This window comes from Mixophyes fleayi, chromosome 11, assembly GCF_038048845.1.
Source record: "Mixophyes fleayi isolate aMixFle1 chromosome 11, aMixFle1.hap1, whole genome shotgun sequence".
In the NCBI taxonomy this organism is placed as follows: domain Eukaryota; kingdom Metazoa; phylum Chordata; class Amphibia; order Anura; family Limnodynastidae; genus Mixophyes; species Mixophyes fleayi.
The window spans coordinates 8682061-8700284 of record NC_134412.1 but is presented as its reverse complement, the minus strand read 5'-3'; the positions used below and the strand labels follow the sequence as shown (position 1 = coordinate 8700284).

The 18224-nt window shown below is 35.0% G+C and overlaps 1 protein-coding gene across 1 annotated transcript in view; it reads right to left on the bottom strand.

Moving 5' to 3' along the window:
• Positions 1–348: 348 nt before the first annotated feature.
• LOC142107450 (uncharacterized) overlaps positions 349–18224 on the bottom strand; it is a 223850-nt gene continuing 205974 nt past the window's right edge. The window contains exons 11-14 of the mRNA XM_075190884.1: positions 6072–6209; positions 3925–4084; positions 457–1428; positions 349–377 (exon numbers count right to left, since the gene is read on the bottom strand). Of these exons, the coding sequence (XP_075046985.1) occupies positions 349–377; positions 457–1428; positions 3925–4084; positions 6072–6209 (1299 nt within the window). The remainder of the gene's footprint in view (positions 378–456; positions 1429–3924; positions 4085–6071; positions 6210–18224) is intronic.

Genomic DNA, 18224 nt, shown 5'->3' with positions numbered 1-18224 from the left:
ATGATGTAGTATCTGTGGGCGGAGTACTGGTGGCATGTAATGGTGTAGTATCAGTGGGAGGAGTACTGATGGTATCTAATGATGTAGTATCAGTGGGAGGAGTACTGATGGTATCTAATGATGTAGAATCAATGGGAGGACTGCTGATGGTATTTAATGATGTAGTATATGTGGGAGGAGTACTGGTGGTACCTAATGGTGTAGTATCAATGGGAGGAGTGCTGGTGTTATCTAATGGTAAAGTATCAGTAAGAGGAGTATTGATGGTATCTAATGGTGTAGTATCAGTGGGAGTAGTGCTGATGGTATACAATGGCATAGTATCATTGAGAGGACTGCTGATGGTATCTAGTGATGTAGTATCAGTGAGAGGAGTACTGGTGGTACCTAATGGTGTAGTGTTAATGGGAGGAGTACTAGTAGTGTCTAATGGTATAGTATCAGTGAGAGGAGTACTGATGGTATCTAATGGTGTAGTATCAGTGGGAGGACTACTGGTGGTATCTAATGATGTAGAATCAGTGGGCAGAGTACTGGTGGCATGTAATGGTGTAGTATCAGTGGGAGGAGTACTGATGGTATCTAATGATGTAGAATCAATGGGAGGAGGGCTGGTGTTATCTAATGGTAAAGTATCAGTAAGAGGAGTACTGATGGTATCTAATGGTGTAGTATCAGTGGGAGGAGTACTGATGGTATCTAATGATGTAGAATCAATGGGAGGAGTGCTAATAGTATTTAATGATGTAGTATCAGTGGGAGGAGTACTGATGGTATCTAGTGATGTAGTATAAGTGGGTGGAGTACTGACGGTATCGAATTGCATAGTATAAATGGGAGGAGTGCTGGTGGTATCTAATGATATAGTATCAGTAAGGTGAGTGCTGATGGTTTCTAATGGTGTAGTATCAGCTGGAGTAGTGCTGATTGTATACAATGGCATAGTATCATAGAGAGGAATGCTGATGGTATCTAGTGATGTAGTATCAGTGAGAGGACTGCTGATGGTATCTAATGATGTAGTATCAGTGAGAGGAGTACTGGAAGTACCTAATGGTGTAGTATCAATGGGAGGAGTACTAGTAGTGTCTAATGGTATAGTATCAGTGAGAGGAGTACTGATGGTATCTAATGGTATAGTATCAGTAGGAGGAGTACTGATGGTATCTAATGATGTAGTATCAGTGGGAGGACTATTGGTGGTATCTAATGATGTAGTATAAGTGGGCGGAGTACTGATGGTATCTAATTGCGTAGTATCAATGGGAGGAGTGCTGGTGGTATCTAATGGTATAGTATCAGTAAGATGAATGCTGATGGTTTCTAATGGTGTAGTATCAGTGGGAGTAATGCTGATGGTATCTGATGTTGCAATATCAGCTTGAAGAGTCCTGGTTGAAGTGTGAGCTGTACTTGATGTGACACCATCTAAAAAAGATGAACCATTTATCATTATGAGTTTTTCCTCATCATGTTAATTACATTTTCTATGTTCACTTTACAAATGTTATGATGTTCATAAAAGATTTGTGCCTTTTTTTTTTTATAAATAAAGTTCTCTCAATAGATCTATTGCAAGGCCAGTGATTTTTTTCCAGCTTACCAACACTTATGACAAGGCTCAAGATATCCCAAAGTCAAGGTTCTTGCTATAACACCTACTTACTTCCAACATTATAAGTTCATTCAATTTCTTAATTACTTGACAAGTTTCATCACAAATCTGTTTTATCCATTATCAGATCTCTCCTGAAATAGCTCCATTGTGTTCTGTACTTTCTGAGGAAGGAGGAAGTTTGTATCTAGTCTATTACCACGTAGGAAAGTTTATTTTAAAAACTCTGAAGGTTACCATCTTTTCTTAAATCAATTCTTACATACAATTGTGCTTCCTTCTCTGCTCAGTGAGATGGCCATATATGGAACCTCTTGTCCTAGAGGATACCTCCTTGTCATGTAGATACGGTCAAATCTTCAATTAGACTCATATGCCATGAAAAATAAACACATAACAATAGATAGTGTAACATGTAATGACCACAACTGAAAAATGTCCACCACCACTATTTAAACAGTTCTTTATCCAAATTGGTGATTATAGCTATCAACGATAGGAATCCACCAGTACATTACCTTAATAAAATGTTTATTAACAAACACATGTATAAAATACACTCATACTTATACATTTGTTTGTTAATAAACATTTTATTAAGTTAATGCACAAGGATTGTTTCTGTGTTACTCTTCATTGTATGTGTCGACATGAATATCATTGATGTTTGAGCTCAGAGGAAGGAAGGGAATTTGAATAGGAGCTGATTTTGAGAGGCGCATTGTAAAGTGCTTTCCTGTAAGCAGACACCCTAAGGGGTTCAGACAAGGAGGATATGCACTGGTGGATCCCTATCGTTGATAGCTAGAATCACCAATTTGGATAAAGAACTGTTTAAATAGTGGTGGTGGACATTTTTCAGTTGTGGTCATTACATGTTACACTGTGTATTGTTATGTGTTTATTTTTCATGGCATATGAGTCTTATTGAAGATTTGACCGTATCTACATGACAAGGAGGTATCCTCTAAGACAAGTGGTTCCATATATGACGATCTCACTGAGCAGAGAAGGAAGTACAATTGTATGTAAGAATTGATTTTTGACATTGTGTATTTTTGAATATTAGTGGTTATTCATATTTACATACCAAGCTCCCATACCTGAGTGGAGCGCCTGAGAGATCTTATATATTTTTGTTTACCATCTTTTATTGTGTTCTACATGCCTTTAAAAATCTTCATTCAAAGAACAATTTCTCTATTTTTCTCCTAAATTACCCCTTGGATATTCTTAATGCCAGGTTTATAGTATTAATTTCTAGATTGATATTAATTATTAGTTTTCTCTGTTATTTGATGTTTCAGTGATAATCTTATTATGACCAAAAACCTGATGACCAAAAATTTAATATATTATGTACTTTATTGTGAACGGAAGTTATTTTCAAATCATTTAAGTTTACACTTAAAAAAAAAAAATCTTTGAACGTAGCACCCCCCACCCAAAGTTAAAACCTAATTTATATACCTATTGTAGAAAAACAAATTTGATCTAAAGTTCCATTCCAAATGCACTCTTTCTTATAAAGATTACTAAACTCTGCTATTTACCTACTATAGAAAACCAGATTTAATCTGAAAGTTCCATTTTAACTTCACTCCTTATAAAGATGACTAAAAACTCATTGTCAAAGATAAAATATTTATAATATTTATAGTAAAATTTCGTAATATTTAGTAATATTTATATTATTTTTTATTTATAGATAATATATATTATTACATCTAAAATATATATCCAGTGTTTTAGGAACCCATCATCAGAACCCAGATATTTTTTAACAATTAGGATACAGTTACTGTGTGGTATATTCATATTCTACTCTTGCACATCCCATAATTATTACAATATTTATAACTATTATTTATTTATTGATACGTTAGCCAAATGTAGCTTTATTTCCATTTATTACTCATAGCTTCCTACGAACCACTGTTGTGTATTTAATGTAAGATCTCAATAAAAAAACATCTGCTTGTTAAAAGTGGTATCCAAAAAGAAATATTTAAAGTTAAAGAACTAAACCCCAAACTAATAGACCAACCAGATGGAGCTATAAGGTACTTGTGTATTTTAGGTGTAGGCTCACCTGTTTGCACAAGCACTAAACTTTTAGCTTTAAAGAATGTTTTCAGTTCATGGATGGAATTAGTAGTTTTCTATATGTCCAGGCATGTCCCTGGCAAATATTCCACAAAATATGAGATAGGTAAGAAGACAGCATTAGAGGGTCACTATGGGCACTAATTATATTATATATCACTTTCATCTACACTTAATTTTCATTTGACTTACTCTTCACTTACCTATTATCACATTTGCTCCTTCAGGTTGTGTTTTGTCCACTCTGAAAGCCCATCGTCCAGCGACATTTACATTACTGGTGGACGATATATTGACGATGTCTGATGACAGAGAGCCTGGGATTATGTAGTATCCTATATTGTAACCACTGTTTATACCAGCCTGTGGAATGCAAGAATACATCTGATATCATTTACTGTTTGTATCTCTATGTTTAATCCATATTAGCCAACTGTCCTTAATTTCCATTGAGGGTCCCAGATTTTAAACATTTGTCCTTCAAAATGTTTTGACCCTGAGATGTCCTTGTCATATCCATCTCATATGTAATGGGTTGTAACCAAAATTAACCAATCAGATGTTAACTTTGATTGGTTTAGGATAATGAAAGCAATGTTTTGGGATTGCCAATGTTTGCAGTACACTTGTGCTATTAATAGAATGCATGTAAAGGACCACTTTATTTATTTACATACGCTAATAAGTTAAGTTTTACAAACACAAGTCTTTGCCCGAGTAATTTCCATGGTGTGATTACATGCTCTCAAAAAAATTACCTGTACTGTAATGTCATTTGCCCAATATGCAAAGTTTAGAAATTATCTCTACAAATTTTGAATTTGGAAACTGCTGGCATCAGGTAGATGACACCGGGCATATCAAAGGCCGATATATTTCCTGAATACTGGATACTGCTTGACCTCTTGTTGCTCCAGACCTCGGCCTGATTACCGGACTATGCAAGTTTGCTTGTCACCCTGTACTTTGCCTAGACTCTGTTTGCTTCCCTGGACAGACTTTTGCATCCTGGAATTGGGTAACTCACCATTCTTATCCCTGCATTTAAACTATAATTACATTCTCTGGAACATGTTATATCTGTGCACCTTCCTGCCACACCTGTTCATATTTATGTTGGGAGTTATACCTGTTTACGAAAACCTGCATGTTTCCTTGAACTGAATCTTTGCTTATATATTTTGCCGAAATAAAAACATTTGTATTATACTTCCGTGGCCACTTCCTGAGTTTACTAGGAATCATAACATTATATCTCAGTAAATCTATATGCTCTTATTGTTTTTACAGATCCTTTAGGATATCAAAATACAGTGACTTATTCATATTTTAATGCTTGAACAATAGGCTCAATGTGTATTTACACCATTTTATTACACCAATATGTTACTATGGGTGAAAGATCTTGGTTATACTGCACCTCTCATTAGTGCTCTGTCCTCCTATTTCCTAATTCCAATGAGTATATTTATATATCGTTGTATATGGGGTAGCCAAATAGTATCACCCTATCTAGGTCTTAATGCATCAATGTGTCTGAGAAGACTTTTATCAGATTTCTTACAACAGTCACATTAAATAGAGTCAAATTTACACTTTAATGTGTTATATTCACTAGTATGTGTTTGTCTTTATTGAGACAGATATGTCCTGCTTCCAGCCCGGCAGGTTAGCTCCTCTTAGTGGTAAAAACCCAGCGTATTGAGCCTTAGAATTACGATATAGTTGCCCTATGTTTGCAGTTATCGTTTCTGTAGCAGACCAAGGGCCTGATTCAATAAGGAGAGTAAGGAAAAATAAGGAGTACGTTTTCTCCAGGACAGAAACAAGTTATAATGCAAAGGGTGCAAATTAGTTTATCATTTTGCACATAAGTTAAATACTGGCTACTTTTTCATGTAGCACTTAAATACTTTATAGCTTTAAAGTTGATCTAGGACATAACCTACCCCAACTATAAATCTGCCGTCACATTTGAAATATACCTCCCCCTCCAATGCAACATGGTTTTGCCAAGGTGCAAAGATACTCTTTTTTTTGCTTTACTTTCCTGAATCAGGCTCCGAGTGTGCATCTTTAACATTCCCCACCTACTGGATGATGTAAAAAACACGTCATAGTGATGTATTGTTAGTTCCCCTCATACACATTCCTTTCACGTGGACAATGCCAGCGTGTTAAGGATGCTTCAGACATCGTGTCTTTCAGTTCCATAAGTCGCACAAAGACAGATAGTTTGGTGTGACCTATTCCAATGTTAGAGACACAGAGCCAGACTTAGATGTTTTCGTGAAACTAGTGAACTTTAACCAATGCAATGAAGAATTACAAAAGAGATTTTCTTTCTTACCAGTGCTGGGATGCCTCCAAGTCCTGTAAGATTGTTTCCACCACTTGCAGTGCCTGTTGTCCACTCAATGGCTCCATAGTTAAACAGAACAAAGGTGGCATTCTGATCTGTAATCAGGACAGCCTGAAAAGTGTTCACCTAGAGACACACAAACAGCTTAGAGGTGTTATAATGCATTAAAGATATATATATATATATATATATATATATATATATATATATATATATATATATATATATATATATATAAATAAAGAGGGTGCTCCCATCTACTAAATACAACTTTTGTGGCAAGAAAGAAGCCATCCAGTGATAGGAATTGTAATTTCCAGGTCCCCTGTTGCATTCTATATATTTTTTTAAGCAGAGCAATCTCACAGAACTGTCTCACACTTTCCGCTTCTCACTGAAACACTACTAGACCTCATTATTAAATCTTTACATTTAATTTTCTCTAAATTGGTAAAAATTAGAAATGCGCGATCCAGCACAAAAACTACACTCATGTCATGTTTCATGAATAACTTTGCTGTCTTTTTGTAGCTGAAGAGTGCCAAGAAATCTGATTCTTATCTAGTTTTAAACTAATTCATTTCAAATTTGACTGAATTCCCCTGAAACTTTCCTAAAAATATATTGAAAAAATCAATAGTTCTCCATTTTGTTTCTTATGATTTAACTGCTCTAAAGTTATTAGTATGTGAGTTTTGTGTTATAATGAAAGTTAAATCATTGATACTGATGTATAATATACTGTATATATACCTTATAGTCAGTCCTTATACTGCCATACATCAGACTAAAGATCTGAATACAGCCCCCAAAATAATATGAATTTAATACACATATAGGCAATTGTTAAATGGGCTGATTTGATACTTATTTTGATTTTTCAGAATTACCTTGTGAGCACTTTTATTATTATATGATGATTATTATAAAACATAATGGAAGGTACCTTATTCGATTGTGATCCAAAATAAGCAACTCTATCCCATGTGACCACAAAAACCCATTGTGCAGTGAAGTTCAGCTGATGGAAGTAAGTTTTAATATCAGATGTTGCCCGGGACAAGAGATTTGCATCATTGCTTATCCGATAATATTCATCTCCTGATTTCACCGTGAACACATCAGCCCAGAAAGGAGCGATCATTGGCACAGTCGTCACTGAGAGATTTTGGGGTGTAAATTGTGTTAGAGGTTGGATGAATGTAAAATAACCATTGGTGCCCACCTGAAGGGTAGAAAGAGTAAAATCAGATATATACTTGAAACAGTGAAAATATAATATGTTTAACCTGAAATAACAAATATTACTGTTAATTTACAAAAGTTAGAAAGATAATTCTTACATATATTGCTGAAGAGACATTCCCAAAGATTGGCAAAGAAATAGGTAGATTTGCAAGTACGTATCCATCATCCACTTTTGGAACTTTAAAATCAATTCCAGGTCCATATGGATAGAGGAGATCTATGGAGCATATACAAGACAAAAATGATTCAGTTTTGGAACATGGAAAAGGATCTATGTACATTGTATAAATATCAGCAGTTGACCACAATGCAATTAAATACAATTTTCCACTAGACAAAGTCAGCTGTGGGTGGCCTAAGAGTTAATGGAAGACAAGGGGCTAGATTTACTAAACTGCAGGTTTGAAAAAGTGGAGATGTTGCCTATAGCAACTAATCAGATTCTAGGGCCTGATTCATTAGTGATCTTATCTGCCGTTTTTTGCTTATCTTAAGCAAATCCACTCTGTGCATGCCCAGAAAAGGGAGATAATAAACAAAATCCACTGCGTAAGTGAAGAATTTCTTAAGTTAATATGAAAATCCATCTTAACTTCACTCTTCTCTCCCCGTTTTTTCCTAAAATAAGCATCTTAACTTTTACACAAGATAAGGGGCCCGATTCATTATGGATCTTAACTTGAGAAACTTCTTATTTCAGTCTCCTGGACAAAACCATGTTACAATGCAAGGGGTGCAAATTAGTATTGTGTTTTGCACATAAGTTAAATACTGACTGTTTTTTCATGTAGCACACAAATATCAACTTTAAATTTCAGTGTACAAATAAGCTGTCAATATTTGTGTGCTGCATGTGGGGTATATTGACCTCTGCTTGTTACCAATTGTCCTTGGTAGATGCCTGCCCTGACCCTGGTTTATGACCCCTAGCACTTCATTAGTCCTCTGCACTGTTTATATGCTAGTCAGCATTATGAATGCTTATTAAAAAATACTATATAAACAAAATAATCTAAAAATATATAGAGAACTATGACTGTATTAAAAAATATTACCCATGTAAAAACATAAATTAATTATTTTACACTGCAGTGTCACTAAAACTAGTGAATACATACAACGTTTTATTATTGTATTCTTCGTATATTTAGAAATAAGCACAATTTAATATTTTAGCCAATTGTACAGTCATTGCCTAGTAATTCTGCCATATTTTTTTGCCGTATTTTTATATATTTTAAAGAGAAACTACTTCTAGCTATGTTTCCTCTTTCCAAGTAACACTATAGAGATTATACCAGATACTTTTGAATAGAGATGTGTGAACATTTACTTAACTTTACAAATTATTAAAAGCCATTGAACAATTTGCCCAAATCTTAAGCTTTGGTTCAAAATGTGGTTCAGTCAACAGGGAAATATTTGTGTATTTTAGATAATGATAAGCATCATAAGAGCTCACCGATGTCCATCCAACAAGTGTGTGAGTGGTTAATGCACAATTGCTGTCTAAGGGTGTCGTAAACATAGAGAGCTTGCAGTTATTTATAAGGGATTCATAACTGCAGTGTAAATAGGTTGTATCAAATGAATCCGTTGTAAGGTAGTGTGAAAGTTAAAGACGTAGGGGGTAAATGTATTAACCTGCGGGTACTTCAACACCCGCGAGTTTGGCATCTTCAGCGCTTAAATTTAAAGCGGCGCTGCCTTGTAAAGGGAAGTTTCCCTGTGTTTGGGGGCGATTCCGTAGGTCTAGAACCTGTGTGATAGGTGAGAGAGACTGCGGGCTGAAATCGTGTGTGACCTCATACAAACACCCCAAAGTCACGGCAGCTGGGAGCGTGTTCGTGACAAAGGGGTTAATTGACATGTTGTTAAAATGATACTTTTCTACATGTCTTGTTGATACTTTAGACCACAGCATGAAATCATGATGTCCTTGTTGCTTACTATAAATCAAGAGACGCCGCCGATTCCGAAATGGCTGGAGTTACTGAGAACAGGATGGAGATATTGCTCATGAAACTGTCTGCAGAAGCTCTATGGTATTAGATGTATTTATTTATTATCATTAATTATATTTTAAATTTCATAAACTGCTATAAAAGCATTTTACTTTCATGTTTTTTTTTAAATTCTGTTTACAGTTTCAGTTGTAATTAAAACTATTCCAACGATGGACTTTTCAAGCATCACCCACTTAGCACAGTGTTGAAATGTTGCAGCAATTTGTTTAGTGGCTTTTTTTTTAATTGGGATAAAGTGGCAAGTTAGTGTTTTATTGAAAATAATTGTTTCAGTTTGTATTTTTACGATCATTGAAATAATCTGTAATTTTGTACATTATTATTTGACACAATACAGAATTTTCTGAAAGAACATGTTCAGCTGTATGTGTTTAAAAAGATATATAAGCGACTTTCACAGATAGTTTTTAACCAATCAGGAGTCTGCTCTGTTTGTCTAATAGGAATGAGAGCAAGGTCATTTTGATCTTGTGACCAAACCAGTGATGTCTAGTGACAGCAATTACTCTCATACAAAAAAGTTTTTAATGTCACTGCATTTGAACATTAGGCATCCTATTTCTATTTTTGGTCATGATAAATATAGTTTTAGTATACATTTAATCAAAAGGTTTTTTTGAAGATCTTTGCACACTTTTTGTTTACGTTATGTGATATTTCTTATTGTGATGTTTTCCCTGGATTGTCAAATATCCAAATAAAATATGCTGACTTTTTGTTTGTACCATATTTTGTTCATATATTTCATTTCATAGCAGGATTTAGCTTTTTATATTTACATATTTATATTGATGATGGCGTTTTGATTAATTTTACAGCCACACAAAAGCTTCTTATATACATACATAAAAATCTGTCTGAGAATATCATTGTGCCAGTGTTTTTTTTTTCTATGTTGTCTATAAAGTGATTATCTTTACATTTTTTTTTACCAGTGTGTTGTACAGTGTTCTGAACATTTTTATTCTCTTTATGGTAATTGCAGTGATCTATAAGATTTTACCGGGCATACACCATGGAAACTAAACAAAACTAAACTAGACCAGTGGGAGCACCCATCATGTCACCGTATCTATATAATTAACAGGTCCGTAAATATATTAACAATCAATTGCTTACTATTTAAAAATAGAAGCAAAGTCATACCTGTTTCATACATTGACTGGGTAGATGTTGTGCTTGTTGTAGTTCTGGTAGTTGACATACTTGTGGTAGTGGTCACAGGAGTAGTCGGTGTTGAATAAACTGTATTTTCATCTGAAATAATTTGAAAATAACCACTTCAGTTGTTTCTATCACGTAAAATTTTCACACAAAGTTCTCTGACACGGTTTTAATAAATTATCAGAAACAAGGTGATCTTGTGGAAAATGAAACTTGCAAAAATATCTCCGATTCAGCATTGCCATATTCATGCACAGTACAGACACCACCAATGACCATAACTTTGGGCGCTATTTATCATCATAATGTTTATCACAGCAAACAGTGTTCGTTTTTATGGCTACTTGTCGCTCTGCTGCCATGCCAAAAAATATTCCTTGAGATGAGATGTTATGCACTCATCATTTCCCATCTTGATTACTGTAACCTTCTCCTCACCAGCCTCCCCCACACCCGCCTCGCCCCCCCCCCTTTGATCTATACTCAACGCTGCTGCAAGACTTATCTTCCTTTCATGCTGCTTCTTCTGCCTCGCCTCTCTGGCTCCCCTTCCCCTACAGAATTATTTTCAAACTCTTTGCCCTCACTCCATTGCCCCATATATCTCTAAACTTCCTTTCCATTCACACTCTTTCCCGTTACCTGAAATCGGTCAATGACCGTTGCCTCTCTTCCACTCTGATCCCCACATCCCATGCCAGAATTCAAGACTTCTCCCGAGCTGCCCCTCTCCACTAGAACATCCCCCATGCTCTATCCGATTGTACCTGAATCTGTGCTCCTTAAAACGGGAACTTAAAACTAATCTGTTCTTCAAAGGCTACCAACCTTCTACCTAACTATCTCCACACCTCTATCTTCACCTGTCCCTGTAAATACTCCTTTTCTGCGTGATCCCCTCCTCTGACTTCCCAATGTGCCTGCATCTGTTTGCCCTTCCATTAGTATGTAAGCTCTTGCAAGCAGGGCCCTCTTCCCTCCTGTCACCTTACCATTTCTTCTCCTCCAACTTCACTGTACTAGCTAAGCTTGGGGCTGTTGGAGTCTTGGTTTTACTTGTTTATTGTTGTGTACTGTTTTACCCTCAATGTTTAACTGTTTGTATTCTGAACAGCGTTGCGGAAAACTTGTGTTGCCTTATTAAAAAAGGAAAATATTAATAATAATAATAATTAGGGCTACTTTTAGCTCGGTAGTCCTTTATTCTGCTATATCGACAATGCTTAGGTTAGAGCTTCAAGTTAAAATGATCATCATCAGCAAGGTCCGTTGTGCCAAGGGTCAAGCACCCACAAGAGATATGCCTGTTGACAGGCGTATCTACTGATGCGTCCACTTCTAATGATGCTGCAATTATAGATTATAACTTGTTTCCGTATGAAATTAATAAGAATCAATACTACTGCTGGAATTCAAATTCCACAGCACAGTAGCTTAATACATCATCAGAATTGTTATGCAAACTTGGTAAAAATTAACACTACCACATATTTTGTTTTTGGTAAGCCCATTGGACAAGTAAGTAATACTTACCTAAATCCTTGTATAAAGGATATGGAAATTGTCTTAGCGTTCCTATAATGGTGCATGCGGGTAGTTTTATTTTTTATTGAAATCTTTGTAAAGTTATAAAAATAATAATAATAATAATAATAATAATAATAATAAGTAAAAAGCACATTTTGTACGTAATTGATCCCACTCCGTTTACGTGTAAACAAGAACTGGGACCACTTGCTGACATATGACATCATGCAATTTGAAGGTATGAAATATAACTATTGTCGAAGTAATAATTAACAAAAACCCTACATTACCAATTAGTTCAATAGAATGAACTAATGAACTTGAATTTTATGTGTCTGTGCTTTTAAGAGAACGGGAAAAAAAACATGTATTGCACAATAAAAGAACAACAAGTTATATGATTGTCACATGATCTTCATTTCACAACATAAGTCCAAAAGACATATTTGATCCAAATAAGGTCAAGGCGACCCTTCCAAAAGACCCCTCCAAGAACATGTCACTTTAATGAACACTGATGATAATAACTTAGAGTGCAAGCAGTGATGTAGCTGGGAAGGTGTGTTTTAAAGTAATTATGAGTAACATTTTCTATGAAAGAATGACTTAATAAAATATAGATTGTCAATTGGCATTTGAGAGCCTGGGCATATGTCTGCTTCGTCCAGTATGGCTGTATCTATGCATATCTTTTTGATAAAAAATAGAAATATTATATTTTGGAAACCTGCTCATCTCATTGATTTATTTAAAGAGAAGAATAGAAAAATCTTATACACTATTTAAGAAAAATGAATTGTATTAGAGCTGAGGAGTACATTATATAGAGTTTGTGAATTGTTCTAACATGTCCTTTTGTGGATTAAGAAATTCAAGTGACATTACAAGCAGAACACTTCATAATGTAATTTTATTTCTGCAAACAAATACGATTTCATTGTTAAAGACTAAATAACACACATTTACAGTACATACCATCCCATACAGAAGGTGATGTGCTGAGCATGTATTGCATTGTAGAATCAGTTAGAGTAATGTGCGTGGGCAAGTGGAGCAGTAGTTGTGGTATCTAAAGGTTCACTATATGCAGGAGGAGTGTTGGTAGTATCTAAAGATATGGTCTCAACAGGAGGAGTGTTGTCTGTGTCTAATGGAGTATTATCAACTGAAAGAGTACTGGTGGTAAGCAATAGTGTAGTATCAATGGAAATAGTGCTGATAGTATCTACTGGTGTGTTATCAGTATCTAATAGACTAGTATCAGTGGGAAGAATGCTGGTGATTGCTGATGGTGTATTATCAGTGTGAGTAATGCTGGTGGTATCTAATGGCATAGTATCAGTGAGAGGGGTACTGGTGGTATATAATGGTGTAGTATCAGTGGGAGAACTGTTGATGGTATCTAATGATGTAGAATCATTGCGAAGACTGCTGATGTTATCTAATGATGTAGTATCAGTGGGAGGAGTACTGGTGGTATCTAATGATGTAGTATCAGTGGGAGGAGTAATGATGGTATCTAATGATGTAGAATCATTGCGAAGACTGCTGATGTTATCTAATGATGTAGTATCAGTGGGAGGAGTACTGGTGGTATCTAATGATGTAGTATCAATGGGTGGAGTACTGATGGTATCTAATGATGTAGTATCAATGGGTGGAGTACTGATGGCATCTAATGATGTAGTATCAGTGGGAGGAGTAATGGTGGTATCTAATGATGTAGTATCAATGAGTGGAGTACTGATGGCATCTAATGATGTAGTATCAGTGAGAGGAGCACTGATGGTATCTAATGATGTAGTACCAGTGGGAGGAGTGCTGATGGTACCTAATGATGTGGAATCAGGGTGAGGAGTCCTGGTTGAACCATTTACCAGTTTTTCTCATCATGTTAATTACATTTTCTATGTTCACTTTACAAATGTTATGATGTTCATAAAAGATTTGTGTATTTGTTTTATACATAAAGGTTTCTCAATAGATCTATTGCAAGGCCAGTGATTTTTTCCAGCTTACCAACACTTATGACAAGGCTCAAGATATCCAAAAGTCAAGGTTGTTGCTATAACACCTACTTACTTCCAATAAAGTTCATTTAATTTCTTAATTACAGGACAAGTTTGATCACAAATCTGTTTCATCCATTATCAGATCTCTCCTGAAATATGTCCATTGATTTCTGTACTTTCTGAGGAAGGAGGAAGTTTGTATCTAGCCTATTACCATGTAGGAAAGTTTATTTTAAAAACTCTGAAGGTTACCATCTTTTCTTGTGTTCTACCTGCCTTTGAAAATCTTCATTCAAAGAACAATTTCTCTTTTTCTCTCCTAAATTATCCCTTGGATATTCTTAATCCAAGATTTATAGTATTCATTTGTAAATTGAAGTTAATTATTTGTTTTCTCTGTTATTTGATGTTTGAGTGATAATATTATTTATGACCAGAAACCTGATAACCAAAAGGGGAATTTGTTATGTACTTTATTGTGAACGGAAGTTATTTTCAAATCATATAAGTTTACACTTAAAAAAATCTTTGAATGTACCATCCCCCCACCCAAAATTAAACGCTAATTTATATAGCTATTATAGAAAACCAGATTTGATCTAAAGTTCCATTCCAAATGCACTCTTTCTTATAAAGATTACTAAAATCTCAGAGTGATTCCTATCTACCTACTGTAGAAAACCAGATTGAATCCGAAAGTTCCATTTTAAGTGCACTCCTTATAAGATGACTAAAAACTCATTGTCAAAGATAAAATATTTATAATATTTATAGTAAAATTTATTGTAATTTTTCTTTATAGAGAATATATTTAATTAAATCTAAAATATATATCCAGTGTATTTTTGGGATTCCATCATCAGAACCCAGACGATTTTTTTTTTAACAATTAGGATACAGTTGCTGTGTGGTATATTCATATTCTACTCTTGCACATCACATAATTATTGCTATATTTATAATTATTATTTATTTATTGATACGTTAGCCAAATGTAGCCTTATTTCCATTTATTACTCATAGCTTCCTACGAACCCCTGTTGTGTATTTAATGTGAGATCTCAATGAAAAAAACATCCGCTTGTTAAAAGTGGTATCCAAAAAGAATATTTAAAGTTAAAGAACTAAACCCCAAGCTAATAGACCAACCAGATGGAGCTATGTTTTCCCCTGTTTGGACAACATCCCATAGCAAGAGCTGTCCTTAGTACATCTTGTATGTTAACCTTATACTGTGGGCTAGAGACCATAATAGGCAGATATAAAAGTTGACATAATTAAATTTATCTATATGATTCCACCTCCTTTATCTGCTGCCTAATTATGAGTGAATCTTCAGAAATCATTTGTTTCAATGCTCTTGTTTCCATATATGTCAAAGTCAAATTTGTTTTAGATATTTTATTACAGCAACTCGGTCTGAATTCTTCCATTGCAATCTTTTAAAAGCTTTCACTCTTATGTTGTAAGAAATTCAGACTTTTAGGCTTATTTTTTTTTTACCTAATTGCAATATTATAGTTTGTTTCTACATGTTCATCTTTAGACATTCTTAGCTACACAATCATCAAAACCGGTATGATTTCTAAATTGTTTACCTTATAAAACATTATTAAATCTCCTTTACTACAATATTTTCTTCCCACAAGGCGTCAAGTTCATCTAAACCTTTCAAATCAATTAAATTTAATAAAAATGAAATTGCATGCAAATTTATTTATTTTTATGTTTTTGAGATAATTATGCAAAATGTATTTACAATTTCAATTCCTAACATATCAATTGAGTTCCACAAAGTGACTGAACAAATTAGGATCCAATCAGGAGACACTTTATTAAGCAACAATATCTGTTGACCTGATAGAAACTTTGACGATAAATTGTATATTCCTTTTTATTGTTAATTAATTCTTCTTTTAATGTGATTTACACCCCCTTGTCCCCTCCTTTGTCTTTATTATACTTTATTTCTCTTTTTGGAGCTCCCAAACATTTTTGGATTTAGATGAATGAATGATTTTGGATGGTCTATTTTCAAAAAGTTAATGTATGCTTATGAAAGAGAATAGACAATTTGTAGGACTTACCAATCACAAGAACTAAGAACATGAGGAAGAGGTCCATAGTTTCCATTTTCCAGCAGTAAGGACTTCAATTCAGTATATCAATTTTGTTTTACCTGTTAAATAGTAAAAATGTGTTGGCATATGCAGTACAACTCAAAAATATTCCGTATCCATATTAAGCTTACTCCTAAGCACTGAGAAGAGAAAGCAGGGAGTAGAATTATGACAGGTCATCATTTATTTATATAGCGCCAGCAAATTCCGTAGCGTTTTACAATTGGGAACAAACATTAATAAAACAATACTGGTTAATACATACAGAGAGGTAAGAGAACCCTGCTCGCAAGCTTACAATCTATGACCTTGTAGATGGATTATAATGTAGGCTATCCTAAAAAAGGCTGATAAGTGCATAAGCACAGTATTAACATTGTATAAGCAAAAAGGTATCGTACAATTAACCTAATTAATGTTCATAAATATATTCATACTGATAGCCATACAGAGGGCAAGGGGTCATCAATTGCAAAAAGAAAGAAAGACGTTTTGACCATCAGCGTAGGAAATGACACTTCACTCATACCACAGGAGGTAGTGATGATTATTTTGCTAACAGAATTTAAAAATGGATTGGATGCCTTCCCTATAAGTGGTGGTACTTAAAACTATAGTTAGAAGAGCACATTACGGGGGTGATTGATCCAGGGAACTTATCCAATTGGCATTTTTCCCTTTTGAGGCTTAAAATGACAAATGTCACGTTGGGGTGTTTTTTAACCTTCATCTGCACCCAACTCTCCTGTTCGGAGAGCACGAAACTTAAGCGTAGATCCGACTGCCTTCAAAGTGAAGTGATTCTTAAGATGAGTTTCTATATGAATCTGAGTGTACCTACGCTCTGCCTAAACCGTACTTAACTTATGTAGACAGACAGCACAGACTACAGTATATGTACATTTGTATGTGCAATATAAGGTCACATCAGAACACATTAAAAAAAATTGTATTATAAAATAAATGATCAACTATTACAAGTAAGATCATTCATAGAAATATGAATTTTCAAATCTTTTTTTATATTTAATACATAAATCAAGATGATTTCAAAAATATATTTTTAAAACCTATAGACTTTATGTCTATCTTACTTGAATGCAAATGTTCTGTGCTAGCTAATGGCAGGCATGTAGTTTTTAAACCAAAGACTATGCTGTGTCAATCATCACTATCCGAAAGCACTTACATCTTCCCTGTAGCTTAGCTGGCACACATACGTGGGAACACCCTCGGCACGCCCTTACTGCACATTGCCTATGTTAATCTGCCCCTTACCTCCCCTGTTCCATCATCATCACCATTTATTGATATAGCGCCACTAACTCATTCACATCAGTCCCTGCCCCATTGGAGCTTACAGTCTAAATTCCCTAATATAGACACACACTTACACACAGGCACAAACAGACAGAGAGTGAGACAGACAGACAGACAGAGAGGGAGAGACTAGGGTCAATTTTGATTGCAGCCAATTAACCTACCAGTATGTTTTTGGAGTGTGGGAGGAAACCGTAGCACCCGGAGGAAACCCACGCAAACACAGGGAGAACATACAAACTCCACACAGATAAGGCCATGGTCGGGAATCGAACTCATGACCCCAGTGCTGTGAGGCAGAAGTGCTAACCACTAGGCCACTGTGCTGCCCGACCACCGCTCAAGTCGTAGGCTATCGTAAGTGTCATTTGAGATTGAACATGAATTGTATGCAATTGTATTCATTGCAGTAAAGTCCATTTCTGAGTACACACAGAGTTATTTCACGTAATGTACGGCACACAAGCAGATATACGTCTGAACATGCAATCACATTGGGGACATGTTTTGAAATTATGGTTTGCATATAATGAAGGGTCATTGGCATATAAATGTTATTTATTTAATATTGGGTGTAGATGACACTCCGTATATCCTGGGCTGTACCAATAAAGAGTGCTTAGGAAGTCTATTGTAATAAAATTCCTCCAATTGATATAAAATGGAAAACTTCAAATGACGCTGCTTATATGAGAACCGTACACAAATGTTCATTTTACAAAT